The sequence below is a fragment of the Aquila chrysaetos genome, chromosome Z (genome assembly GCF_900496995.4).
Source record: "Aquila chrysaetos chrysaetos chromosome Z, bAquChr1.4, whole genome shotgun sequence".
Taxonomy (NCBI): domain Eukaryota; kingdom Metazoa; phylum Chordata; class Aves; order Accipitriformes; family Accipitridae; genus Aquila; species Aquila chrysaetos.
Genome location: NC_044030.1, coordinates 84,190,570 through 84,218,206, shown reverse-complemented (window position 1 = coordinate 84,218,206; position 27,637 = coordinate 84,190,570). Strand labels below are relative to the sequence as shown.

At 41.1% G+C, this 27,637-nt stretch overlaps 1 protein-coding gene and 1 long non-coding RNA gene across 7 annotated transcripts in view; both read left to right on the top strand.

Annotated features, from left to right (window-relative positions):
- The window catches only part of SMAD2 (SMAD family member 2), a 53,130-nt gene extending 41,543 nt beyond the window's left edge, over nt 1-11,587 (top strand). For all 6 annotated transcript variants that reach the window (XM_030004743.2, XM_041120843.1, XM_041120845.1 and 3 more), the window contains 6 exons: nt 1,162-1,236; nt 2,537-2,590; nt 3,683-3,895; nt 5,654-5,791; nt 5,954-6,098; nt 9,664-11,587. In XM_030004743.2, the coding sequence (XP_029860603.1) occupies nt 1,162-1,236; nt 2,537-2,590; nt 3,683-3,895; nt 5,654-5,791; nt 5,954-6,098; nt 9,664-9,787 (749 nt within the window). In that variant the 3' untranslated portion in view covers nt 9,788-11,587. The remainder of the gene's footprint in view (nt 1-1,161; nt 1,237-2,536; nt 2,591-3,682; nt 3,896-5,653; nt 5,792-5,953; nt 6,099-9,663) is intronic.
- A 13,188-nt stretch (nt 11,588-24,775) lies between these two features.
- On the top strand, nt 24,776-27,407 carry LOC121232687. Its single transcript, XR_005931596.1, has 3 exons — nt 24,776-25,177; nt 25,687-25,848; nt 27,317-27,407. It is a non-coding gene; the product is annotated as an uncharacterized LOC121232687 (long non-coding RNA).
- Nucleotides 27,408-27,637: the final 230 nt, after the last annotated feature.

Genomic DNA, 27,637 nt, shown 5'->3' with positions numbered 1-27,637 from the left:
TCCTTTCGGTTCGTTTTTATTTAATCAACTGACTTAATCTAGTTTCCTCTTGCTGACTTCCTTTTGATCGTACTATATTGCTGTAAATCTCAGGCAGGCATGATATTTATATAATCTAATTTTAATTCTTAAGCAAAAGGCTTTATCTTTAAATTTCTGCTGTTTGGTAATAATGTAATTAAATGTGTTTAATCCCTCATATGTCTTGGAGACAATTCTAAGGTGATTGTAGAGATAGTTTGCTTCAAACACTTTCACTAAAGAAATCCAGGTTTTGCCTTTAATATATAGGAAAAGACACTTGCCCAGTTCAAAGAAAATTATTTCCTGAAAGGCAGTTGGTTAACTCATTATCTGGATTACAAAGTACGTTTTGAATGGTAAAAAGGAACAACCATCCTCTCCTGGGTTTTGAAGATATTTCTGTGGAATTAGACACAGTTTCTAATATCAGAATGCTTCAAACTTATTACTGAGTTTACTTTGGTCTGTGAAACTCCATCTTTAAAGAAAGCTAGTTAAAAGAATAGGTGATCATTTTAATAGCGCTTGGAAGTAATAATAATAATGATAATAGAGCTTATGCAGTGTAACTGGTTAGATAATGTAGTTATTAATGAGTGAAATCAACTGTTGGGTATTGAAGAAAAATGGATTTGGGGACTGAACTGAAAAATAACCTTTAAATCTAGCAACTTCTATAAAGCGTGGGAGGGCATCTGATCTGATGGTTATACTACATAAAGACAGCTCACTTTTGTTTTATTTTTTTTTTTTGAAGAAGTCACCAGATGGTTTTTTTCATTTGTAATTCTACTAAATGTGAAAGCTGTTGATCACAATTGCAAAATTGTTACTCACTGTAGTGAAAGTATCTTGTCTTAAATGGAACAAACAAGGATTATCTGTTAATTATATAACATATTTGAGCAATTGACTGGCATACAAGAGATGATACATTTTACATAGACAATAAGGCAAGTAATGGGTTTGAAGTCCCACTGGAAGGAAAAAGGGACAGCAAAATGAAATTCTAATTCAATGTTCAGGTATCACATGGAGCTCATGAAGACTTGAGGACAAAACCCTCATGCTAAATCTTAGAAATTTCCCCTGTCATTGAACCAATAGGTGGATTTTACGTTTTGTTTTTTTTGACAGAAACACCACCTCCAGGATACATCAGTGAAGATGGAGAAACGAGTGACCAGCAGTTGAACCAAAGCATGGATACAGGTAAAATTTATTTTTTCACTACTCTGAAGACTTGGGATTACTAGTTGTGATCCCTCTGCATAGCAGCATGAATTCAGCCTGAATGATGATGGCAGTAGCCCTCTGTACAACCTGGTGTTTTCTGTTTAAAATATCACTTTCAGTCAATTGTGAACAAAATAGGTTTTTGCTAGGGGAATGCTTTCAAAACATTCTGTGCCATATTAAGTACATTTCAATTGTTTCGTAACAAAAGCATACAGGTCTAATTAAGTCTTCATCAGAAAGCCTTAAAATAGATTTTTAATAGCTGACTGGTTTCAACCTACCTCTAACTTTACCTTCTGGAAACAGGTTTATTGAAGCAAAATGTCTGTTGGCCTAAACAAGTTACAGAAATGCTGCATTTTGAGAACCTGTCTCTGAACTGTGACAACCTTATCCCTTCTGCTGTGTTTGAAATTAATTCTTGTATGGAAGGCTCTATTGAAAGAGTACTAGAAACATAAAGCATTTGTGCCGTTGTATGAAAGGGTTTTTAGATAATCTGGTTGGCCTTGGACTTGGACAAAGCACAGTTAATGTGCTGGATAAGAACCTCCTGCTGTGTGCTGGCAGAGTTGAGTGTGTGTTTGGTTAGCTAATGTTAGCAACCTTTTTCAGTTAATTGGAATCAACTGTACTAGTTTCTGTAAGAACTGCAATATTTTCCCACTATGTGACAATAGGTACCTTAATTAAAAAAGCTTGACATCAGCAGTCCTTGTAGGAATGTTTCTGTGCAAAACCTCTCTGTATTTTGCCTACTAGTGCACAAATTGTGTTGGAGACTGCATGTTTTTCTGAGTTTTTTACTTCGTCCTTCCAGGAAAGAATAATTTCCTCAAATGAGGAAATCCAGCTTGTTCTTTTCTAGAGATAAACTCTCTCATTTGAGAAGAGAGAGGTAATATCTTGATTGTCTTGTCCACTTTTTTGGCTTTTTTTCCACTGAATTTGGAAGAAGTCACTACCTTCTCACTGGAGAAGTGCACAAATAGTTACGTTCACAGAGTGCATGAAGTGAGAGCTCTGTCAAATACAACAACTAAGATGTTAATTGAGTCTTTAGAGAAGGGGTAGGTTCCCAGGAGTCTGGAAAATTAAATGTAATCTTAATTCAGAATAAGCATGTGACATGCTGGAAAACTGGTTGTAGGATTTCTGAGGTTTCTTATTCTAAAGAATTTTAATGTAAAAGTATATCTAGATAGTGGTCATACCTACCCATCTGAAATAACAAGAATCATTTGCTCTGAAACAATCTGTATTGCCTCAACAGGATCTCCAGCAGAGCTGTCTCCTAGTACTCTCTCCCCAGTTAATCATAGCTTGGGTAAGCTGGAAATACTTTTAATTGTTTCTCTGTGTGTGATGACTCTTCTTTATATATATAATTACGTTAAAAATGAAAAAGTACTTTTAAAAAGATCTATATTAGGAGGAGACTATTAGGTTGGCTTCCTGATGATAAACATAATAGGGCTGGGTTAATAACTTGTTAATAACTACTCTATTTCTGTAACTATTGAGCTTCTAGCAAAGAGAAGGAATAACATGGTTGTGTGTGCAGGGAATAGCATTTATAAAATAAATAGTTTAAAGGACATTAGCCTATCCATAGTGCTGCCCAGACTTGCTGTCTCCTGTGTATGTGTTCTGCTGCTCTTCTCATGTGCTGTTCCACCTGTGACCACAACATAATCGTTGCTCCTGCATTAGTTGCCCACCTGCTTTGATCAGGTGCCACTGCTGTGTGTCTGTATAAATGCTTCAGGAAGATCAGGTTCCCTTGGGTTTGTTTAAGGAATGGTGACATGATGTGACAGGAAAATGCTGTTCAGAATGCTGAGTAAGTAATTAGGGTAGGTAAAAAGGGGAAGCAGCGCAGGAAAAGCTGAAGATGCACAGGGAAGATAACTGAGCTCTAGTAAGAGAGAGTAAAAGGAGCTAAGAGCTGCCTTTAGATAAAGAGACAGTATAAGATCTAGTGTAATACAAGGGAACAACATTTTCATATTAATATTCTTTCCTTTGTGTGATTCAGTGTTTGATAGCTTAATCTTTTCTTTAATGTTGCCAAAATGCTTGCAAGTTATAGAAAGGTAACAGAAATGTCTCAACATCTGGCACTCACAGTAACATTAGCTTAACCATTTTGCTGAGTAAAATGCAAGTACTGAACCACATGAGCAATGGTCAGATTAGATCACCCCTTCTCCCCCTCCTCCTTCCCTTGTGTGGAATATTGAATTCCATTCTGTTTACCGGGGTAGGTAAAAATGACAGCAAGCACAATAATTTGAGTAGTTTGAGGAGACCACCGCTGTCGTTGCTGGAAGAGATGAATAGCAGGGTGGATAGATTTCTTTTCAGCCTCAAATTCTGTGTTAAGCCTATCTTTAAAAAAATTTATTTTTTTTTTTAGATTTGCAACCAGTTACTTACTCGGAGCCTGCGTTTTGGTGTTCAATAGCATATTATGAATTGAATCAAAGAGTGGGAGAAACCTTTCATGCATCACAGCCTTCCCTGACTGTAGATGGCTTTACAGATCCATCAAATTCAGAACGATTTTGTCTAGGTCTGCTTTCCAATGTAAACAGAAATGCTACAGTGGAAATGACAAGGCGACACATAGGTAAATATCTCTGATCTTTTAACTATTTAATTTCATTTTAGCCATGAAATTATCTGGAATGATCCGGGTAGGATGGGCAGATCTGTGTGTTGGGATCCTTTCACCCTTGCGCAGCAGCCATTGAACTTCTCTCTTCAGGCTTGTCAAGGAGAGCTTGGTCTCTCTTGCTAAGAACAGAAGTGGAAAGACACAGAGGTCACCACTTCTGAAATCAGGGAGAAATGTAGCAGCCAGTTGCAGTTGGGAAGAGATGTAGTGATGGCTGGAGCTGAAAGGAGCTGCCTTTCCTCAATCAGTAGTCACTAAGTCGGTGGCAGCAGCAGTTACACAGCTGTCAGGCTGAGAGTGACACAGGAGGAAGCCACTCAGCTTGATTTCTGTTGCTTACGGTGCTGTTCTCTGCCTTCTGGAAAAAGACAAGGCACCAAAGCATCCCGAGGGGTGGGGTTTTGGCTGTCAGGCTCCTCATTGGACCACTCTGCCCTGGGTATCATTTATATTCAGAGTTGTTTATAATTGAAATTTAAGCTTTAATTACAAAATATTAACATGTTGCTTAGTTTATTCTCATTTATAAAATGCAGAATGAACATTGGTAGTACTTCTTGAATTCTTTTCTGAAAAGAGAAAAGCTGCCCTTGAGATAACATGCTGTTTTGACATGGTTAAGATTTTCTTTGTAATGGTTAGTAAAGAATGTTGTTTTCCCACAATGCAGCATCTTGGCTTTAAGTACTTCAATAAACTACTTTTTTTTTTTTCCTGGATTCTTTTATTTAGCAACATTCATGAGATTTTTTCTTTTTTCTTACTTTTTTAGTAAAAGTTCAACCTCTTTAGTAGAACTTTCTGACTTCCTCTGTGCCAAATGCTTGTCTAATAAAATTTTAGATATGCAGAAACCCAGGCTATGCCTATGCTGACTGATCAAATGGTCAATGATGAGGAAAAGCAAAAATGTAAGGAGCTCTCACCTTTTTATTATAGAGCAGCTCGCATTTCGTTTGAAAAATATTTTTAAAGAAAAAAGGGAAGAGAAACTATGGCCTTCAAAGGACCTGTTAATTATAAATAGTTTTCTTTGGGAGATCAGTTGTACATTACTTATCTTAGTTCTGATAGAAATAACCCATACAGATTTTTTTCCACTCGGAGAGAGAGAGCACAAGATCACAATTTAAAAGTGAACAATAGGATTTCTTACGGTTTGGTTTTTTTGTAATAGGGCTAAATGAAGTCCTGTTGTTTTTGTCAAAGTATTACAGAGAAGGGGTATGCAGTGGGTTGTGAAATAGTGTGGATGCATGTACGTGGAGAGTGTTGAAGTGGTATACTTGTGTTTTCCTTTTTTTCATGGTGGCCTGTGCCACTTCACATACAACACTTTAATATTGGCACAAGTTTTAATTCTGTTGAATATAATCTTTTTATTTCAATTTTGGTATTTCTTTAAGTGAAAAAGTTAGTAATGAACACTGCTTCCTAACTTGGATTACATGGCTAGAAAATTCTGTCTCACTCTTGACCAAAAATTATTCTGCTCCTCCTTCAAATACTGTGTGTCGTGGGAGAAAAATGCAAGTTAATTGTGTTCTCCTCCTGCTACAGCTGTCAGCCCAGCAGTGTGGTCCTGTAGATAATTGATTTCTGTTTCTCTTGTAAAGAAAAACCTCGGCCTTCTCTGAAACAAAATACTCCCTTGTTTGTTAATCTGCTTGGGTCATAACATAACGAGTGTTCCTTTGAATTTTGCTACAGGAAGGGGAGTACGTCTCTATTACATTGGCGGAGAAGTTTTTGCTGAGTGCCTAAGCGATAGCGCGATTTTTGTTCAGAGCCCCAACTGTAATCAAAGATATGGCTGGCATCCTGCAACTGTGTGCAAAATTCCACCAGGTTAGTAGCCTACCAAAGGTCTCGCATAAAAATATCCAGTGAATGTATTCACTGGATGACATTTGCTTTCCTTTTGACAGTTCCTTCATAGTTTTGGGCTTCTGTGTAGCAAACACAAGTATTCATTGATTGTACCCTTTAGACTTTTTTTTTTCTTTATAGGATGCAATCTAAAAATCTTTAATAACCAAGAATTTGCTGCTCTTCTGGCTCAATCTGTGAATCAGGGGTTTGAAGCAGTTTACCAGCTTACTAGAATGTGTACCATAAGAATGAGTTTTGTTAAAGGATGGGGAGCTGAATACAGGTAAGAAAAAACCCTTTGCTTTTAAATTTAGACTTAATAATTTTTCTTCTTTCACTAATACACTATTTCTGTCTGGCTTGAAAGCCATACATACAGGCTTCTTACTGCTATTGTAGATGTGCTGTCTGCAAGTTGAAGCCATATCTTCCTCTTTCTCCCCCTCAGCTGTGGAGCTCCTAAGTCATAAAGAGGAGTAAACTGATTTTGGTATTGCACTGAAGTCAGCTGTTGAGCAAGGAATGTTGTCAAAGTTCCATCTCCTCACTCAGTCCTGCTTGCTTGCTTATTGTGGTGAAATCACTGACAACATCTAGGAAGTTTCACAGATTGTGCTCTGAGATTATTTGCTGGTTTAGACATACAGTCGTTTTGGTCTCTGTTCTGTTCTATATGGAGTATAATGAGTTTGTTAGGTTGTGGTGCGGGATGCAGTTGATAGTACCCGATGGAAAGAACTGGAGTCACTTGGAGTGTGTTCTGCAGAATAAAACAGCTGGAGAACACACATTTAAGGGATGGCAAATATTTTGGAACTTGTAGTGGGAAAAACTTTGCAGGAGTAAGATGACTGTGTTTATGTAGTAAAACTGCTAAAAACAGTTTTTTGAGTGGAAAAAAGTCTTTTATCTGCTTTTTGAATAGATTCCAATTGTATTCTCTATTAGCACAAACTAAGAGCTATAGTTGAGGACAGTGCCTGTTTTCAATGTAGTATGGGAATTTGGGAAGAAAAGGAATTGACTTTTAACTGAGCAGTATTAAAGATTTCATTGTTTTGGAAAGCTAGGGATGTGGTTTTAAACAAATCCCTTAAACCTCTCTAGAAATTGTCCACTGAAAGAATGAAGTCTGACATATCAATATCCTATTGCAATACATAATGGCTTTTTTAAAATCCATATAACTTCTGAAGTTGAATAATGGCATGTATGTTCCACTGTGAATCCTGGGGTTTTGATTTTTATCTGCTCTTGAAATATATACATGTAAATAGCAGTGTCAGTACGTGGGGGAGGCTTCTCAGCTAAATGAAGCCAATTTTGTAAAAGCCTAATTAGATGAAATGAGAAATTTGAGTAATGGAATAAATTGGTACCTCTTTGTTAGCAAGAGGTACACAAGAAAGAATCTGGCTCAAGTTTAAAGAACTGTTGGATTTGGCTCAAAAGGAGTATGTATACACTCTACGCATAATTAAATACAACATTCAAATCAGAACAGAAGAAAGGCTTAATCAGTCAGATTATATGGAGACAACTTGAAGTGAATGGCGTGTAAGTGCTGGGTTAAAACAGTGGGGAGGCTTTTGGTAAAGTTACTTCTAAGGAAGGAGAATGTTGGTTGTTAGTAGTCTATAAACCCTTCAGAGATCATAGGATTGAAAAAGCTGCAGTGAAAACGCTGCCAGAACAGCACAGAAACTGATTACTGACATAATGCTGAACTAGTTTCTTTGCATCTCTGTTTAAGATGATGCTAATAAATTATTGATGCACAAAACTTGTAAGTTATGCTGCAGTTGTGATTAAAGCAAGAAGAGGTTGTTCCTGCAAACACAACCTTGAATTTAAATGAATGTAGTCCAAATTGTCAAAATAGACCAGGAAGCACCGTAAAATCCGTCATTCTTGTTAAAACTTCCGTGCTTCATTATTATGTCAAGAATGTTTCTCATAGAACAGGTTTTGGCAAAGCCAAAGCATTACTTACATTTTAGGCATATGGTATATGTGCATAAACATGCAGATATGGCAAGGTGGTAGATTTTATGAGCTTGGTAGACAAAATAGTTTATAGCTTTTTGCTCGTTACATGTTGGCTTGAATTGAGGATGGTGGTAGAAGTTCAGATCAGCAGACAAGTGTTCACATTAACACAGGAACTATCCCTGTCTAGGGTCCTCTTCTGAAGAAAGTTAAGTAGAGGTAATTTCAACAGAGACTTAGTGATATATGAACTGCAAATCCATGGGTAGAAGAGGCTGAGTTTTAGCTTTGAGACGGCTGCTGAGTGACTGTCACTATTTTATCAACTTTTGCCAGTGTGGTGCAAAGCCAGGGTTGTTGAACAGAACCAGTTATAAAATTTTGAGGAAGTGTGTTGTGGAACATATTGTAGGGGAGTTGACAGCAGTGGAATAATGAACTTCCTTCTTTGGGAGAGGATTCGAGACTAAATGGAATTGTATTTCCTGTGGTTTAGATTGTTCTTCTATTGGATCACTTTGTTGTGGCATAGGCATTCGGGGCTAAGATAACAATGTTTTTTAAAGTGCTGAGAGAGCAGAGACCCCAGTTGCTTTCTTCTCCTAGAAAATGTGAAACCACAGACAGCTTTTGAAATCCATCCTCTCACTGGCTTAATCTTTCTGCCTTTTCAGTTCCTCTGTTTATATAAACAGATTTCCTTAAAGCGAAGGGTTGCAGTGCTGACAGTAAAAATGAAGGGGCTGGGTTTGTGCCTGACTAATCTGCTGCCTTTGAATCTTAATGCCTCCTTGCTTTGACTTTGGGATAGCTAGAATTACTAGGAAAAACTGGCTTAGCAACAGTAGTCTTGCCAGTCTAGTTTGAGAAAACTCCCATGCCTGGAGTGGGTACAGTGAAATAACAGGATTTCTCAGGCAGAGTATGTCCAATACTGATTTCTGTACTTTGGAGATGAGGAGGAAGATTTTTGAAAAACAGGTCTCTGAAACAAGAATATATGGGAGAGTGAATGAAGCTTTTATGGTTGTCACTCCTTCAGCTTTACTGAGGCTTTCTACATGGTGTTTAATTAAGGGCTTCTATTGTGGAAAATTACAGGCAAGTTTATGTAGAAGAGAAGGGAAACACAATTTTTACTTAAATTGTTTGTGTGAGGATGTTACGGTACAAAACATCTAGAAGTATAAGATTACAGGAAATCGGAGACAAAGTTTGTTGTTCCTTTGAGATAGCATCAGTTAGCGCAGTATAACCACACACTGTTTTGACATAGTGTTTCTGACAACATCTGGCAGTTTCCTTATACATTTACCTTGTCAATTACTCCAAAAAGCCAGACCTTATGATCACCATAGCATTGTGCTGTTTGACCATGCTGACAGTGCAGAGCCAAGTGTTTCTACGCCATATTTCTCAGTAGTTGTCTACAAAATTCAAACCCAGTTATGCATGCAGAGCCTTTGAAGGTTAAGATAGAGCTGCACACAGCTATCTGTGATGTGAACACCACATTGGTTGGACAATCTTCAGTTTTGAATTTCTTTTTAGAAGTAAGGCTCTTCGTGTGACACTTGAAGCAAATGCTGCAGTTCTTATCTTATTCTCCAGAGCAGAATATTCTCAATGTACTGCGGCTATGCATGTAATTATTGATGTACCTTATAGATGTGGGGTGTTTTGGTTTTTTTTTTGTTGTTGTTTTTTTTTTCTCAAAGGTTGTCTGAAAAAAGCTTAGTAATAGTTATGGTTGCAGATTTTTATCTTTCTGCAGATGGAAACATATTTGATTATATGATGGAGAACTTTATGGCAGCCAAAGCTGCTTTCTGACTTTCCTGTTATTCTTTACTTTCTAGGCGGCAAACAGTAACAAGCACTCCTTGCTGGATTGAACTTCATCTGAATGGACCTCTACAATGGTTGGACAAAGTATTGACTCAGATGGGCTCCCCTTCAGTACGCTGCTCCAGCATGTCGTAAACTCCTTCCTCCGTTACCAGTGGGCTAAATATCGAGTCCAATCAACAGACTTAATATAACAGCTCGTCTGTCGTAGTATTTGTGTGTGGTCCCCATGAACTGTTTACTATCCAAAAAGGTTTTTAAAAAAAAAAAAAAAAAGAAAAGAAAAACAGCACTTGAGGTCTCATCAATTAAAGCACCTTGTGGATTCTGTTTCCTATACTCTGATACTAGATGAAAATTTAGTGTATAGAAATACCTTCTTCAGAAAGAAGAAGGGACAGTTCTAAAGACTCTTAATGGTGTTTTTATTGGGTATATAATTGAGTGTCCTAATGGTTTATCAATAACATGAATAGCTAAGTATATGTACAGGTAATGTATCATGATCTCAAATATCACGGTATTGTGCTGTTCTACATTTTAGTTCCCATAAATAGTCGTTTGTTTTTTTGATTGGGGCAAATCTCTCATGAAATTCCAAGACTCTACTCCTTTATTCTTTTATATTTTTTTATATAAGCAGGTTTTCGAGTTGTCCTAAACATAAAAAGCAGACTTTCCTTGTAGAAAAGCTTAACTTTTTGCTGCCTTCTTAAAGAAAAAGAAAATCCCTCCATTGGAAGGGAAAGAAATGTCTTGAGATTCATCTGTGAAATCTTAAGACACTTTATATGCTTAATGGGGCCTAAAATGAATTCATACTATAAATTCCAAGTATCCATCACACTAGGAGTCTACTTTTCCCTACCCATCTGAGTTAATGCATCTGTTACCAGCAGTATTGCTGGCACTGATGTAATTTGGGACTTTTTTGTACCTTGAATCATTGAAATTAGAGTTTTTTCTCATGGAATGAGAATTTACCATAGCATTGGATACTGGATTAAGTACACAAGGTTATTGGCTTACCCCTTACATCTGTATTTTTTCATTAAACAGATGTCACTAAAAATCATGGGTTTTAGGTTTTGGAGCCAAATACCTTGAAAAATCCTTTCCCAGGGTAAACTAGACTCTTTCGTATAGGTTTTAAATAGATGCAGCTTCTTAACATATTTCAGTAACAGAGTTTAAATTTCTGATCTGAGTGGCTTTCTATAGCTTACTTACATACCAGATCATACGCATTCATTATGTCATAATGGGCCTTGTTATTAAAAGTAGTTGCTTCTGCAAAACCTCTAGGATAGTGGTTGCTGAGGTATGACCAGCGAAGGAGGACTTCTAGGTTCTTCGTGACAGTGCATGTTATTGTGAACCCTTGGACACTACAGCTGCACCATATTAAAAATATTCTGAAATATATTCTACAAATAAGTCTGGGTTGGGGAAGGGTTGGGAAACTGTATAGAAGGGTTATTCTGACTTGAAAAATATACATCTTACTAACAATCTTGTGATCTAGCTGTCTGTCATTCTTTTGTTATTGTGGCAGTAGCAGGATTGCCTTTGTCTGTTTTTCCCATTGTTTCATCCATTACACTAGTACTGTACTTTGTAAGTACAGCTAGTGATAATTTAGCTTTGAGAACAAAAATGTGGCCAGTGTTACAGCTTTTAATCAGTTGACTGAATTGATGATAGTGATGGATATTTTTATGCCATAATGACTAGGGCATAGAAGCAATACCAAAAATCAAGCCTTGAAAAAGTGGGCCAGACACCTTTTAAAAAAATTGGCAAAGCAGTTACCAGTTTGTGCTAGTTTTACCAGTAGACTAATGTATTGGTAGAACTTGTGAACCTAAGAAATAAGCTTCATGCGTGTTGCATTTGCCTAATATGTGAATACACTAATAAAAGTTTTAATTCTCATGATGGTTGGTTTTTTTTATTAATTGCTGTATGTATTTTCTCTGGAAGGTTAGAAATCATTCTAACCCACCCAAATAAATGGCAGAAGTGCCCTGCATGTTGTGGCTAGAAAGGTATAGTTTAGATGTTAAAATCGCATCTTATATAGCTGTCGTGAAGGTTCGGGATCTGTGTGTGTTTAGTGATACAGACTTCTACTCCAGATCAAGTTTATTAAAGCAGTTGCTTTTTTCTGCCACGATCAAATTACATCCTACTAGCTCAGATGTTTACTTTCACCTGTGAAACAGTTAGATAAAAGCGACTTGTCTGGGTGAAAGACTCCATTGCATTTATGAGCAGGTTGCAGCTTGAATCAGTTGGGTGACCTAATTCTGTAGTCTCTTTACTGTGGATTTCTGTATGTGTTCTTTCAGTTATGCTGATATTACTTGCTTTGCCTTGAACATTGTAATAACCTTGACTGTACCCGTTTTTGGTGCGGACTTCCAAGTCATGTACAAGGACACTGCAGGCGTTATTTGTGGACCTGTGGTGCTGTCTGCATGCAAGGCCATCTCAGTCTGTGTAGAAGTCACTGTTTTTGACTTCTGTTAGTACCACTAAAATATTCTGCCATTACTGTTTCAGCCACTGCTTAGTGGAACAAGGGAGCTTATCTGCATTCAAAATGTTTGCTTGCCTGTATTTCGTTTAAATGCCTTTGGCAGTTCTTGAGTAACTTTAACCTACTCCTGTTTCTTAATCCAGTGCCTTTCTGACTTACCCTACTGCTGTTCTGCTCTTCCTCAAAATCTGACCAGTGCCTGCTCAACCATCTTAATGTGGAATGCCTGTGGTACGTAAGGAATGTGACTTCATCCCTCTTCTCTTCTGCCAGTCAAAGTATCGATGTCCAAAGTACAAATGAAAAGTGAATTATTTTTTTTGATGAGGCTGTTTTGTTAAATAAAATACTTGCCAAGCAGGGAGTACTCATAACTGGAGATACTTCAAGTGTGGGTAGCCAGCTGCTTACCTGTATCGTGAAGCTGGAAAAACTATGTATGTAACTGTTGCCTTAAGTTTGGACTGGGGTTCTGTCTGCCTGGGTTCTGATCTCTCTCTTGTCACTAGCCCTGTCTGAGTTTGATTTTCATAGTACTGCCAAAGCTAAGTAATGAAAAATCAGGTAGTTGATGTAAATACCTGAGCCTAAAAATTATTTTTGAGATGCCTTTTAGCAGCTTGGCTGCACTGAGCTGACATTTCAGAACCCTTCCCCCTCCAAAGAAAAACCCAGTTTCATTTAGATGTTGTTCCAGGGCTGAGGCTTAGAGAACAATGTCAAAAGCCTGGACTCTCGCACCTTTAAACTGTGAGAATTGATAGTAGAGCATCATCTCTGTGTATTTCCCTCTTCCTTTTGTGCATGTTTCCTATCCAGGTGGTAAGCTCTCTGCAACAGGAATTATCTGCTATTACTTTAGTGTCTTGCATGGAATCCTTTGGCTTGCAGTTGCTGTTACACAAATCTAGAACATGGTGAGAGCTGTGGTGTTTTCTTGTTCTTATTCAGGATGTTGTGCTTAATCAGAACTTAACTTCCTTGAGACTGATTGCAGGCAAGCAGCGTAAATAGTTTTAACTTCAGACTCCCTGTATGAGCAGCAGGGAGAGGTAAAGTCTGAATTGCTCTTTGGTAGAGAGCCTAGGCTGTTGGCTGAGGTGCCTGATTTAAATGCATAAAGTATGAATATCTGCCTTAAAAGGTTCTTGGGTGCTATCAAAGTAGTCAGCTTAGGTGTTTAGGAATAATAGCTTTAAGTTAATTTACACAGCGAAAACTAAAAATCACAACTACCATACTTCACCAAGCTTTTTATTTTCATGTGTCCAACTTGACTTTTCATGTTGAAGTGTGAGGGTGTGAAGTTTGGGGGTTTGATAATCATCTGCAGCTCTAAATTTTTGGCACAGTGAACTGTGTTTTGTTTTAACCTTCAAACTTGTCATGCTTCATTGTGGTTACAGCTTTTTTTTAGCATTGCAAACTGAAATTTTACTGCAGCTGGGTTTTGAGTTAAAATATTGTGAAATACAGGATTTCACTATACTCCACCCACACAGTGTTTTCCGTGAGTATGAAGCAGTGTTCTTTTTACTAAAACAAGTTTGACTATAACCTAGTTTTGGGGGCACTGAAGCTTCAATACTAGCTCTGAAGAGTCAGTGAGGTACTGTCTTTGTTAGAAGAATTACACATATAGCGAGTAGCGTGCTAGCTGAAAGTGCTTCTGAAAAGACCTGCTCAGGGAATTAAATTGCAACTGATCTGAGAGTTTATTACTATTAAGAAAATATTAATGAAATGTGTTGTTTCCTAACCACTTAAGCTTGGCTAGTAAATAGCCATCATAAACTGTGTTAAAGGAGGCAGTTTAAAAATAACCTTCCGTCATGTTCGTCCTCTTTTCCATCTCTCTCTCTCTTGGGTAAAAACATCTCTAAGGTTGTTGTTTCTTCTCTTGGGAAAGCACAGTTTGTGGAGTAAGTTTCTAGTACTAAATTGTCACAGCTACAAAAACTAGAATCAAGGCTTCAAAGCTGAGAACAGTCTTTGATGTTACATTAGCTGTTGTTTCATTAACTGTAATCAGGATTAAATCTAGTTAGTTGGCGGAAGAAAAATGAATGACAAATAATGGATATGTAAAGATGTCAGACCTTGATGCTCTTGATCCCTTTCCCCCATGTAGAAGATCTAGTCAGAATAGGTTCAGTAAAGCCCAGCTGCTTGTCCTGTTCCTTTTGGAATAGGATCCAAAATGGCAATGGGCATAGATGCTCCAGCCCTACTGTTTTTTGCTTTTAATTTGCAACAGGGGAAGTTGAAACAAAGCTTCTGTCGCTCTTGATTTTTCTGTTAACAGCATCTAGCTATTTGCTCATCTAAAGCTGTAGTAAGGTATCGTAGAAGATTGACGTATGCCTCATGAATTAATTGAGCTGATGAGCAATGTGTACCTGAGGCTGCAAATTCCGTTTGATTTTAAAACTTATCTTTGCTTTAAAGTCTTTCTTACTTGCCTTTTCATTGAAGTAAAATTCCAAGAACAGCTGTTGCGGTGCCAAGTGTAGAAGATTATTAAACTTAGGTTGCCAGCAGTTGCTGTATATCTTTGGATAAAGGGATGGGTGCTGTCCATCAGTTCTTATTTAATCTTTGAGAGGAGTTGTCTAGGTGGTTGGTCACCTTTGGTCAAGGACTAACTACACAGGGAGGCTGGAGCCTCAGGCATGCAGCCAATTTACAAGGAAGCTGGAGGAGAGGCAGTTCAGGCTGTAGAGCCATACTGTGGACCGGGGAATCGCAGACTCCCAAGGGTTATCTGCCATACGCTCCGAACTCTTCAGAGATACAAAACAGTTGGACGGGGGATAGTGTACAGGTAAGCTTAAGTTGTCTAGATGCCTGAATTACTTGGAAATAAAACTAATGCATAATGAATTTAGAAACACTTCAGAAGTCCTGTCTCTTCTGTTTGTGTTGCATGTCCTTGAAGACTTGATCTGTAGAATTCACAAAGTGAAGCTGAGAAAAAGATGTGCTTAAGCAGTTGGGATTTGGGTGGAGGTTATTCAGAATGGATTCCCCAGGGCTTTCACAGCTGGGTGTTGGTGTATTTTTTTTTTTCCTGTGGAATCACTGATGGAGCCTGTGGTTAAGAAACAACAACAAAAAAAACCAAACCAAAAAAACCAACAAAAAAACCAAAAAAGCCTTAGGCAGCAGAGGCAGGCTTCTCAGGAGAGGAGCAAGATATGAGCCTATTGAAGCTCCGAGAAGAGCAAATTTATCTTGCCACAAAACAGTGGCAGGCAGTGCCGAGATTTGTAAACTGGAGGAAATCTGAGTAACACCACGCATAGGACTGTGTACTATCAGAGGGGATGTTAGTTCAGGTACGGGTCCTAGTAAAATCTCTTACAGATCTGAGCCGTGCTTCCTCGCATGCTTGGTTCCAAAGCTGGCAAAGGCAGATGAAGCTTGGGCTTGTCTCTGCTGCCAGTGGGTAAAAGCTGAACTGGGTCCACTTGAGGGTTGAATTAATGTTCACTACCCAGACTGCTGTCTGAGAGTGGAGAAGGGACTTCAGAATTAGTTGCCGTGTATTTTTTGTAAGTGATCTGCTGAATGGCAAAGAGCACTGACTTTGGTAGAAGAGGATCTGGAAATAACCAGATTTGTAGTGGGCAATAAATGAAATTGTCTTTTGGACAAAGACTGTCATGCATCTGAGGAGCTAAGCAGTCTCAGAAGTATGGAAGGACTGTTGAGCGCTGAGGCAGGCTCTGTAGAGCATCCACCTCCAGACTGGACATACCTAACAGGATCCTGGTTTGCAGAAGAGATGCATATACAGCACTGGAGGTGTACATTCATATGCCAACATAAACCTTCTCTCCTCTTTTTGTAGTTAAGCCTTGGAAATGATAACATTAATTTAGGAACAATAATCCCCCTCTAGACAAGTACACTATCTTTTCTTTTACAGCTTCAGAACTCAGAGTCCAATGGGAGGAAAAACCACAGCTATTAGCAACACTGATGTTAGTACTGATGCGAGGGAAAACATCTTCATAATATACTCAGACATTGAGGTTTGTGCAGCGTATGAAATTAAAATGGGCAAAGAGCCAGAGCTGAGAAATACTGAGGTTTAGTAGAACAGGAAAAGTGGTGGAGCTGAAAAAAAAAATGAGAGAGTGGCTGCTGCTCAGCTTCAGCAGTGCTATGCAGTCACAAAAGCACCCTTACCAGTTATCTGAACGCTCTTGATATGTATCTGCTAGTTAAAGATCTCAAAGCTAGTTTTCCTTTTGTTACAGCACTGAAAGAGCTATTGGAGCACAGGAGCAGGCTTAATGGAAATTGGGCTGAGGGGAGCACAAATCTGGTTTTGCATCTCTGTTGTTGTCAAAGCTAAGACTCAATGTAGTCCCTGTGTAGAAGCAACTTGAGCGCAAGACTGAAGAACTGACACAACTTGTCCTGCGGCCTGGCGCTGGATGGAAGAGACTGTTACCTGACCGCAAGGACGAAGCAGTCTTACAAATAAATAAATAGTAAAATAAAATACAAATAAATAAATAGTAATAAAAAGCCCAAAACCTCTGTGGGAAAGAGGTTTGCTGTAATATCTACGTGAATTTTGATTCTGAAGATGATCATTTTCTTTACCGAGAATGCTCAGGTGATCCTTGAAAGTGTTCAGGTGCTCCTCAGCAAATTGTACATCTCATGCTGTGGAGTGAAGGTGTTTTATTGTGGGTTTTTTGGGAAGGGGGGATTTTTTTTTTTTAGGGACTGAGCAGAGAGTCTGACTTAAAGAAGCTCTGCAAGACTTCTTTGTCTCCTGATGTTGTTCTAAAAATGTGTAAATCCGAAGTTGGTGGATTTTTGCATGACAAACAGCAGCTGTGCTTGTTAAATGTGGAGAAAACTATCCTCTTCTGAGGCCCTGAGGAAGAATATTAAGGAGGATTTTTTCCAAAATTCTTATTTGCCAACAGCAGGAAATCAGAAGGGGGGAGGAAAAGACAGCTTCAAAGTTATCTACTTAAAAAAGGAGGGGAGATAGGAAAGGAATTAGTGTGCAAGTAATAGTCTAAACATTTTAATTGTGTTTGGATTGAGAGTACTGGGTTGAAACTTGCCTGGCTGATGGACCAAAGCCTGTTGAAGTTAAGCTCAAAGGGGCTTAATTTCAAGTGTAGAACACTTGATCACAAATGTGTATTATATTTTTAGTTCGTTGTGTCAACACAACGGGTTTTTTGTGTTGTTTTGTTTGGCTGACAAACAGTATGGCAAAGGTGTCCCGTCTCCAGTGAAGACGCTTGAAAACAGGTCAGCCATTAGTTGAATTATTGATTTTGTGTGATGTAAGAAATGAACTTGGTGCATCTGGGAAGGCAGTTCTGATCTTGGTACCATCCCAAGGGCACAAGCTAAAGCTTAGTACTCTCATTTTTCATGTGTGCATTCACACATACCCTCTCGGGCCTTATTTCTGAGCATCTAGTTGAAATCAAGGGGGACTAACAGGAAGCTTTGCTGCTGCTGTAGTAATACCATAATTACACAATAATGACCACAATTTGTGTGTTCTCTCTGAGCCCTACCTGCTGTCCGTAGAGCTGTGGCTGGTTTACACAAGTGGACACTATTCGGAGTCAAAACCCTTGAGCATCGTCTTTGTTAGGGAACCAAAAGGTGACTGTAAAGTTGTGGGGATCTCTGCTTCCCCCAGGCGTGCTCTGAGAGCCAAGACACTTAAATGAGCAGAAAGAAAGGTTGATCATGACGTTGGGAGGGTGAGCAGGATTTTGGGAAGTTGAATCTCTGACCTAGGGTAAGCAAAGATACTTCTCCCCCTGTCTTCCCCCAGTTCCCCATGTCTGGTGCTGTCAAAAGATCTGGGTACGTTTAGAAGAACTAAGGTGCTGTTAATTAGTGCCGTAGGCAGCAGTAGCCACACTAATTGCTAACGTTGGGACTGTTATGTCCAGCTGGGTGGCTAACAAAAAGGCAGATGGCAATGGATTAACTGACTTTTTGACTGTGGTTCAGATGCTGTCCTGAGGAACTCGAGGCTGCTTGTAGGCTGAATTTGCTAGGACCCTGTCAAAAGCCAGCTTAATGAGTCAGCTAGGTATTGAAATGTGTTTGTGTCTCTTTAATATTAGGCCCAACCATTGAAAGATGTGTAGTTAAGAGAACATGTAGCTGGATTAAAACAGCGGGGGAGCAGGGAGGAATTGGTGGACTTCTTCCCGTGTCATGGGATGTTTAAGTGGCGGTTCCAGTTCAACCCAAAATTCATGTATCAGATGCTGATATTGGTGTGTTTGCAGCCATGGAGCTCTGGCTATGAGACTTTTCCCCAGTGGTGATCGACCTGATTCTAAAACATGATTTTTAAGATGTGCCTTTTGAGGCGTACAGGAGCTATACCTCCTCCTGAAATTCTTAAATGGCCTGTGCTCTAGCTAGCACTGGGGAGACCTGACCTTTCACTGAGCAGTCTGGGATCTTTTTTGTGTTTTGTGGTTTTGTCATCCATGTGGTCAAGGCAGTGTCAACTCTATCACAAGCCAAGTCCCTTGGAGCCTCTTTCCCACAGAAAAGAACTAATTAAGTGTGAAGATTATAAAGGGATGAAATATTGATACTGAATATGATAGAGGTAACACGATCATCATTTCAGAAGTTAAAAAAAATAAAATAGGAGATCTCTTTTCGCAGCTTCACTCCCTTAAAAGGTGCTTGCATGGGTTGTTTTAGACAGCAGAGGCATCGGATTCTCTCAACGCGGGCGTCAAATCTCCCCAGCTATGGAGGAGTAGAGGGAAAATGATCTGTTAAAAGTTTGTGTGGAGGAGTGCCAAGGGAGGCAGAGTTAGAGTACGATGAATGGTATCTATGTACAGATGGAAAGCAGATAAGTGCAGTCAGTGGGTAGTATTTTATGCCCTTGTTGTGCTGGAGCCCTCAGGTATTCTCGTGTGTGTCAACCCTACAATGCTTTCAAATAAGTTTAAACTCCTGGGGAATTTCTTGGTTGCCGTTACCTGATGATGCAGCAGCAGAGCCAGCATTAAAACCCGCATCTTCCTGCCTTCCAGCCTCAGGCTGATTTCACTAAGCCACAATATTTTTTTTTGACAGGGTACCACCGTTGGCAACCCATAGCTCTGTGTCATGGAAACTTTGAAGTGACTTCTATGTGACTACAGAGATGTGTTTTGCTTTGTGTCCCCCTTCCTGTGGCTTGTGGAATTTGTCTGGTTTCAGCCCAGCGAGACCCACCAGGGTGGCTTTCTTGTCCTTATTTAATGAGACAGTGGTGGAGGTACTGTGACCAGACTGTAACTCAAGATGGGGTTGGCCTTCTGACCAGCTGAAATAGGAAAGTATCCTCTTCAAAGAGGCAAAATAATGAGAAGCAGGTGTTGATATTTATGAAACTAGTTGTACATCATTTGACCGACTATTTTTGTTCTTCGTAGTCTTGGAATTTGCAGATGTGATGTTACTAGAAGCCGCCCTTGCTCATTGTAAGGGTAAAGCTACTTTGCATAAGGCCTGAGGACCCTCACTGACCTCGATTCCTTATGTAAGACAAGTTCATTTGACCTTAGGCATCGACTCAATGCATGTTCTCAGAGCAATCTGATAAACAATCTGTGCACTTCTCACCTCACAGAGAAGGTGGGTGAGAATGACCAGTGACACATGCTGTTTCGTGGCTAGCAGGGTTTTAAATATAACCTGGTGCTTGTAAGAGTGAAGAAGTTTGAAAGAACAAAAGTGAATTAGCATCTTGGCTTTAGTGTTGCATTGAGAATAACTCAATCCTTTGAAAATTACTACTCTTAAAAAAAAAAGGGGGGGAGGGGGAGGGATACCTTTGTTGATTACAATGCTTTAAGGAACTTAAAATACCAAGGAAGCCTTTGTTGCACAGTGTTAGGTGATAGTTTTCGTCCTGTCTACATAAGAGGTCACTGAATTTTGTTAGTTTTGGATTTGTTTAAAAAAAAAAAAGGAGCTAGGCACTTCTGACAGAGTTGAAATGTTACATGGAAAAGTGTTGATTACATGGGACTGTGGAATAAAAGCAGACAAGTTGATCCCTTGGTCATCTTTCCAGCCAAGCAACCTCCCTGAGCTTATGTCACCTCAAGTGTCTCCAGCTATTTCAAAATTAAATTTTTCTGACAAGTCTTCTACCACATATTTCTCGCTTTGAATTTTCCTTTCCCATCTAACATGAAAATGATCTGACTGTCTCCACATAGGGTGGGCAGTCAGTTCTAAAGTTCCTCCAGCTGTTGTTATATATGGCACAATAACTTCTGTTTGGATGTGAGCATTTCTCTTCCTCAAAGCTGTTGTATGAATTCAGGCTGCTTCTAAACCCCTTCATGGTTTTCACTCCTCCCTACCTCCTAACAACAGGACTGCCTTGTCTTCCAAAATTTGTCTGTGCTATGCTATTATTGAACTCTTCAGCCTCGTTATCTTACAACCTGGGGAAGCGATCTCTTGAGCCACGTCATTGAGAGGTGTCGTTTTCCCCTGTGAAGATGGTTTGTGCAAAACCCCAGGTCTCGCAAAGCCTAGGACAGCTAGAACTTGGAAAAAGGCCGCAAAAACACGTTTTGAAGACATCCTACAGTGGTTGCACGTAAGACCTTGTGGTCTCAGGTAGGTGCCACGCTTGACTGGAATTATGTATTATTGTGAGAATGGAGTTTGTTAGAGCATCTTGTGACTCCCTAGCAAGACAACCTTGACTTCCTATGGGCAAGGTTTGCACTGCGTTAAACTTGATTCTGCAGTTGATGTCCCAGCCAACCACCATGGTCAGATGGTGTCTGTCGCTCTTGGGCACATGGTCTTTGTTCTTCACATGAGGTTTCATATATAAGCTTCGCTTCAGGTGTTCCCAGATGGAGCCGCGCTCCCTTTACTCTCCTGCCAGACTTTCCCACAGCAACCTGGTCACCGTTCGTGCTGTGGCAAGACTCGTTCGGTGGTTGGGAACAAAAGCCTGTCTCTCCCCAGGTTAGTGTCAGCAAACACCATCTTTTCTGGTTGGAGTAGCTCATACAGGCAACTTCAGTAGCCTTGGTGTAGCCCTCGTAGACACAGAAATTTCACATTCATGCCCTAAAGCTCTGGGCTCTTTTAAAAGGCATTCATGCAAAGCTTTCTGGTCTGTCAACCACAGTTTGCTATATCAAAAAGATTACCTTTTCCTCTGACAGGCAGCCCCGATTTCCCTGTGGGTTTGGTGTAAAGACAACAGGATTTGCTTGTCTCAGCAGCTCCCCTCCTGCTTGTCCTTGAACGCTCTAGGAGATGAATTGAGTGGAGTTTTGCTTTTTCACCCCCAGGTAGGAGATCTATTTTGAAATTATTTCAAAGGCATGTGATGTGGGGTTAGCCCCATGTAAATAAACCCAGCCTGCTTATTTCCCATGTGACCGGGAAACATTGATGCTTCTGCTTTTCAGTAGGTTTGTGCTCAGGGTCTTTCTGAAATGTTTCAGATTGCATGGCTGGACTCTCCTGGAGCTGATCTTCTGAGCTTTGCTATTTCTCTGTGAAGCTCTGAAGAAGACAGGATGATGCTCTGATGATTCTGCTCAGTGAGGCAGTTTGGAGGCAGTCTTCATATCACAGCCTGGTAAAGACTGTTGAGGTCCTTGAAATCCATCTGGGACAATCCCTGACCTCCGGAGCCAGAGGTTTGCCCACCTGATTTATTCCAAATCTAAAAAGCTGTTCCTCACAACTGGGATGTCCTAGAGGTCTCCTTGCTTGCTAACTCCTCTTCCCCTGTAGAACCAGAGGTCAGAGATAGGGAAGGGAGGTCTCCTAGGAGCCGCTTTCCCCTCTCTCTGTTACAGCTTCTGACTATTTTAGGACATGCAGTGGAGCCAGCAGCCTGGGTTTCCCCTTTGGCTCTTTTAAGATCCATTTTGTCCCCGTGCCTGGTTGTGGGTAGGGCATCTGTTTCCTTCATCTGCTTTCTTAGCCTGTGGTGGGAGGATGGAGGAAACCTGACTCCTCACGGCTGACACAGCTTAGCTCTCAAGGGAAGAGTGTTACGTTCGAGTCTACTCGCATTTTTCTCTAAGACTATGTCTGATTCAGCCAAGAGATTAATCTTTTTTCCTTCCCCAAGCCTCAACACGTCTAAGGCTCTCTTTCACACCCTTCATCTCAGGAAGGTTCTCCCATTTGAAGGTCTTTCTGGTGGGTCATTGGCAACCGTTGCTACAAGGTAAGAATTTGGCAATTCCAAGCAAAGGCGAGGAGGGTGCGTTGAGGCTTGCTCACTTGCCCACTGCCGAGCTCAGCTGCCAAGTCCTCTCGTTCAAGTTGAAGGAGCCAAGGTGCTTCCTTCTCTCGCATGCATCATTGGGTCATCTTCCACATCTTCTCCAAGCAGCGTCCCCTCTCTGAAGTCCTGAGGGCAGCTGCAATGTTGGGCTGAGCAGCTTTGTGGTTGCGTTTTGGCGTGGAGGACTGACCCTCTGCCCTTTGAATTCGTGACGTAGGGAAATCGCTGGGATTAGGTGGAGATTGTCACTTGAAGATAAGATCCAGCATGGGTGAAAAGCAGCTTTACGCAGGGAACGTGCTGGTTAACCCATTCCCACCTGCTTGCGTGGAGTCTGCTGGTGCTGTATTTCTGTATCTAGGAGGAAAATGAAAGAGGTGTGATGGACCTTCATCCATCCATGCACTGAGTTGTGGGTAGTTCTGGTGCTGGTCCAGGCTCTGCAGAAGTCGCTGCACCATTTCCATGTCTCTAGAGCCGCACTGGGGCTGTTGCAGGGAGACACAGAGCTTGCGACGGAAACCCTCTTCCCAGCCCGTGAATAAATCTATAAAATATTACAAAGAACATCATTTTTCTCACGTAATGACACGAGGCAATTCAACTAAACAGTAAGGGGGGGGTGAACAGGAAATAGTTTGTGAAAACGCTTTCAAATTATGAAGTACTAAAGGCCACCACACACACACCAGGAATTTATGGAAATGATGCACACCAAAAATCCCTCTCTAAAAGGGATCTGGGTCATATTTGGTTCTTTTATTATGATTACGGCCGACTGTTCTTGGTATTTAAATCACATTTAATGGGGAGAAAAATTTGTGGTAGCCCCAAGCCATGAAAATTCAGGTTTTATTTTATTTTGAAAAAAAGAAAACACACAGCAAAACTTGAAATGAAAAAGCTAATGAAACCCATATCCTGCAGAGCACTTGCACTGAAACTTTATAAACATGAAAGAAAATATTCTTAAGTAAGCTAATGCTCATTGAACGAGAAGGACTTTCTATCATCCACTCTGGTAGGGCTTGAACCACGCTGTATTTCAGGCAGTCAGGAAGATAATGAGATTTTTCTGTCAAATGCTATTTTTCATATGTATTACTTAAAGCGATTCATTCCAGACATCGAAAGGCCAGCTTCTGAGTTGCTGCATCAGTTTTATAATGTGCATCGGTTTTATACTAGCTGTAAGGATCTGGCCTCCAAAATTTCTGGGTTGTTTTGTTGGGGTTTGGTTTGGTTTTTGGTTTTGGGTTTTTTTGCACAGATAAATGTTAACCTAACAGGCAGGGCTTTCATTTCAAGTGGAAGGGTAAATATGTGAAGGTTTCCTGGGAAATTTACTACACTGCAAAAAAAAAAAAAAAAAAAGATGAAACCTTGAAATGCACGGGCATTATCGTTGCAATGTTATAGATGGGAGAAGCCATCAAACATTGGCTAAATGCTAGTTAGGAGAAGTAATTTTTAAAATTCTTGTCAGCTGGGACAAAGTTATGTCTAAGCTCCCCGTGGCCTTGACAAGCCGTAACAGCCCGCAGAGAGACGTACGTGTGGCAGAGCGCATCAAAACACTCCGGCTCCGATGGCAGGGAAAGTAAATTAAAGGAACAGGTTTGATCATAAACCTCCTGGAAAATATGAGGATATTAAAGCTGGCTGGATAATTAGCATAATTACATCATAGCAAATGCAAAGGAGATCATCTTAAGGGATATTGTATTGTGGGAGCTCGGCTTCAACTGGTAGTGCATGTTGAACGACAGACTAATAGACTGCTCCAGGGAACGGAGCAGTAAAATCTTGTTATGAATTTGTTTATCAAGAATGCAGAGATAGGAAGGAACAATGATGGCAGTTAACTGACTGAATTATTGCTTTTTTAACCTTGCTTTCTGCTGATAGTCTTTTGTCAACGCCTGAGCATCCTATTTACTTTAGGGGCAGAGGAAAAATAGGAGCTGACAGAGGCCGTGAGCACTTTGTATAGCCGGAAAGTAGGAGCCAGTTTCTGTGGCTGTTTCTCTCTTTCTCTCTCCTGTTGCCTTTGCCACCCTCTGCTTGTGGCTCAGTAGAGGTGATGCTGGAGCTTCAAGAAGCGGTGCTGGCTCCTGCACCGTGGTCGCTTTGCTTTCATAGCTCCTCTTTCCACCAAGGTGGGAAGAGAAGTGCTTGATGACTTGTAGATGATCACAATCCACTGGGGAAAAATTAAGATACCGTCTTCAATATCCCGATTCGCTGCTTTGTGCAAGGTCTCCTGTGGTTTTTCAGCTGGCACAGTTGTGCCTGTGCTGTTGTTGGTCCAGGCTCTCCCCTCCCGTGGTCTTTTGAACCCACCCACCAGTTTAGGTCATGTTTAGGAGAGGATTCTGAGTCTTGTCAGATCTTCTAGGGCCACCTAGAAGGAAGATCCACACCACTACCCTGCCGCAAAGCGAGCTTGATATTTCTCTTCTGTTTGGTCTGCCACTGGTGAACCAGTATCTACTGGCCAGCCAAGGAGGGAGCATACAGCCTGACAAGAAGAGATGCAACCGGTGGGAAAACTCTCCTCGGTGACTTCCTCAGTGATGGAAGGGGTTGAAATGCAATGGAAGATCTTGGATAAAGCACCAGACGTGGATGCTCAGAGGTGATGGGGAAGCAGCACATCTAACGTTTGTTTTCTATAGCCCTGTGCAAGGTTAGTGAATGAGTTGCCATCGTTGTCGCTAACTACTGTACAAAAATAACACGTTGGCCTAGGTTATAGGTGACACTTTGCATCATACTGCATCAGCACCAAACATCTTGGCAGCATCCTGGCTCTCAGCAGGATCGGGTTGGTTGATTCCTCCATCAAACTACCAAAGTTTTTCTGCACATGCATACAGTCTGTCCAAATTTCAGTACTGAGATAATGCTCTGGGCTTTTGGTACTGCTGCTGTGGCACGGAAAACAGTGATTTATACCTCTTAAATTAGCTGCTGCTTTCCATGGTAAGTACAAAACAATTCCAAAAACCTTTACAAATGCCGCGGTTTGAAGCAACCCTCAGAAGTTGTGTGGGAGGGCACGTTGTGAAGAAGATACGTTTGTGGTATTAGATAGGAGTGGACCTTGTCTGTGGCAGCTTTTGGCTGAGCTTTCTTTCCTCAGCAAAGCTGGCTGGGAAATTAAGATGTGCATTGCTTTTCCTTCTCTGCCAGCAGCTTCACTTCTAGTGGATTCAGCACCAGAAGATCTCCAAGAGGCTGTGGTGCCCTGCTCAACACCAACCCTGCCCTGTGTTGTCTTGGGCATCCCGTACCAGAGACTGCTGACTCTTGAACAAGCGTGTGCAGGAGAGCTGCTGGCCCCGGGGTCATGCCAAGGTGGGTGCTACTGCTAAATCCTCCTGCTGCTTTAAAATCTTGCCTCTCCTGGGGTGGGATTTGCAAGGGAGATGCTGATGGCATGGGAGAAATAGATAATGCCAGTCAACCAGGTAGGGTTGGATCCGGACCACTGACGTGGAGACAAGACCAAGATCCAACAGTGCTGCCTCTTGGATCTTGCCAAGCTCTCTGTGGTGTCCAAAATCAGCTTGTTCTGGGAAGGGGAAAAATATCAGGGATCTTTCCATGTCTCCAGACTCCCATGGCTTTGCCTGCATGACCAAAGGCCAGGGAATCTACTGCCCGTGGCCAAGCTGGTTAAACCCGAGGAAAACACACTGGGATTTTGCAGCTTTAACCTGAATAAAATCAAACATCCACCTGATGGCAGCAGAGAACGGGGAATGGGGAGAGCCCAGGCAGGGTGAGCGGTGGCCGGGGATTTCTGAACTGCGGAGCGCGGTGTGGTGATGTGGCCTTCCCATGGTGAAAGCCCACGTCCCCTGTCCTGGGGAGAGCTCACCAACAGCATCTCTGTGCCCTCCTGGAGAGGAAAAGGCCACGCAGGGTTCGGGTACTGCTTTTAGGGATGCCACGATGCGACGAGCAGCGTGAAGTGCCCGGTGCGCTTGAAGGATGACTTCTGCCAAGCTTCAGCATCTCCGAAAACCAGGCGACGAGGGCTGTGATGGTACAGCTGGGGGCTGGGTGTCCGTGGTTGCCCCTGCGAGCGGTGCTGGATCCGGATGCGGTCCCTTCAGCCGCGGGCACTACTTCTGGCGGTGGCTGGAGGTGTCAGGAGGAGAGCGAGAAGGGGACGTGGATGGATGTAACGGGGAATTTGGGAGCTGACCGTGGGGTGTTCAAATGTGAGAGGTCCTGCAGCAAAACCGAGGAGCTGTTTTACAAGGGACAGAAGTACTCAACAGCAGGAGAAGTCTTGGTACCAAAGCATGTCTCGGGGAAAGCGGTAAGACCCGCCAATGACCACAATTTGGAGCAAGTACCGTTCTGCATAGCACAAATGGCATTTTCTGTCTGTACCACCAGCGTCTTCCCAGGGCTGGCCAGAAAGGGCAAGGATGTGAGTCTTCCCATGTGCCATGGAGGTGCAGCCATTTGTGGCACGTTGCATTAAAGGAAACCTGGGGTAACTTTCTTGACTGAAACTCTTGTTGATGAATAATCCCAATTCTTGGATTTTTAGCGTCTGTTCTGCCAAACTGCTTGGGTCACAGGAGGGGGATTTAAGAAAACCTTTAGGGAATAACTCAAAGGAACACTCTCAAAGCAAAATAACTTTTTCTATTCAAAATATTTTTTATTTTGAATTTAATTCTATTGGGGAAAATTATACTTGTAAATGCTCCAGTTGAAAAAAGTTTGACTCCCAATTTAACTCGTAAACTTATTAATACTTTTTGCTGTTACACCCCCAGTTACATTATCTTTTTTTAATTTCCAGGGAATGGAAAAATCTGCTGTACATCTGCAGTGATGACCATTGTTGTGGGGACCTTGTGGGGCATTCAGCACTAAGCAAATAGATATTGTGGCAAGAAGTGAGGAAATGAAGATGCAAGAAGAAGGAGAGGCAGGGGGAGCACGGAATCGTGTTTGGGTTTTGGTTTTTTTTCTTAAAAGAAATTTTCTCTTCTCTCTGTGCAGATCCCACGTGCAGGAATGGCATCAAGGCAGCAACAGGGAGGTCGCAGCTCTTTTTAACATGGCAAAGGTCCCTGGGGCAGGGGCTGCTCCCCAAGCCTGCTCTGCCCGGCCCCTTCCC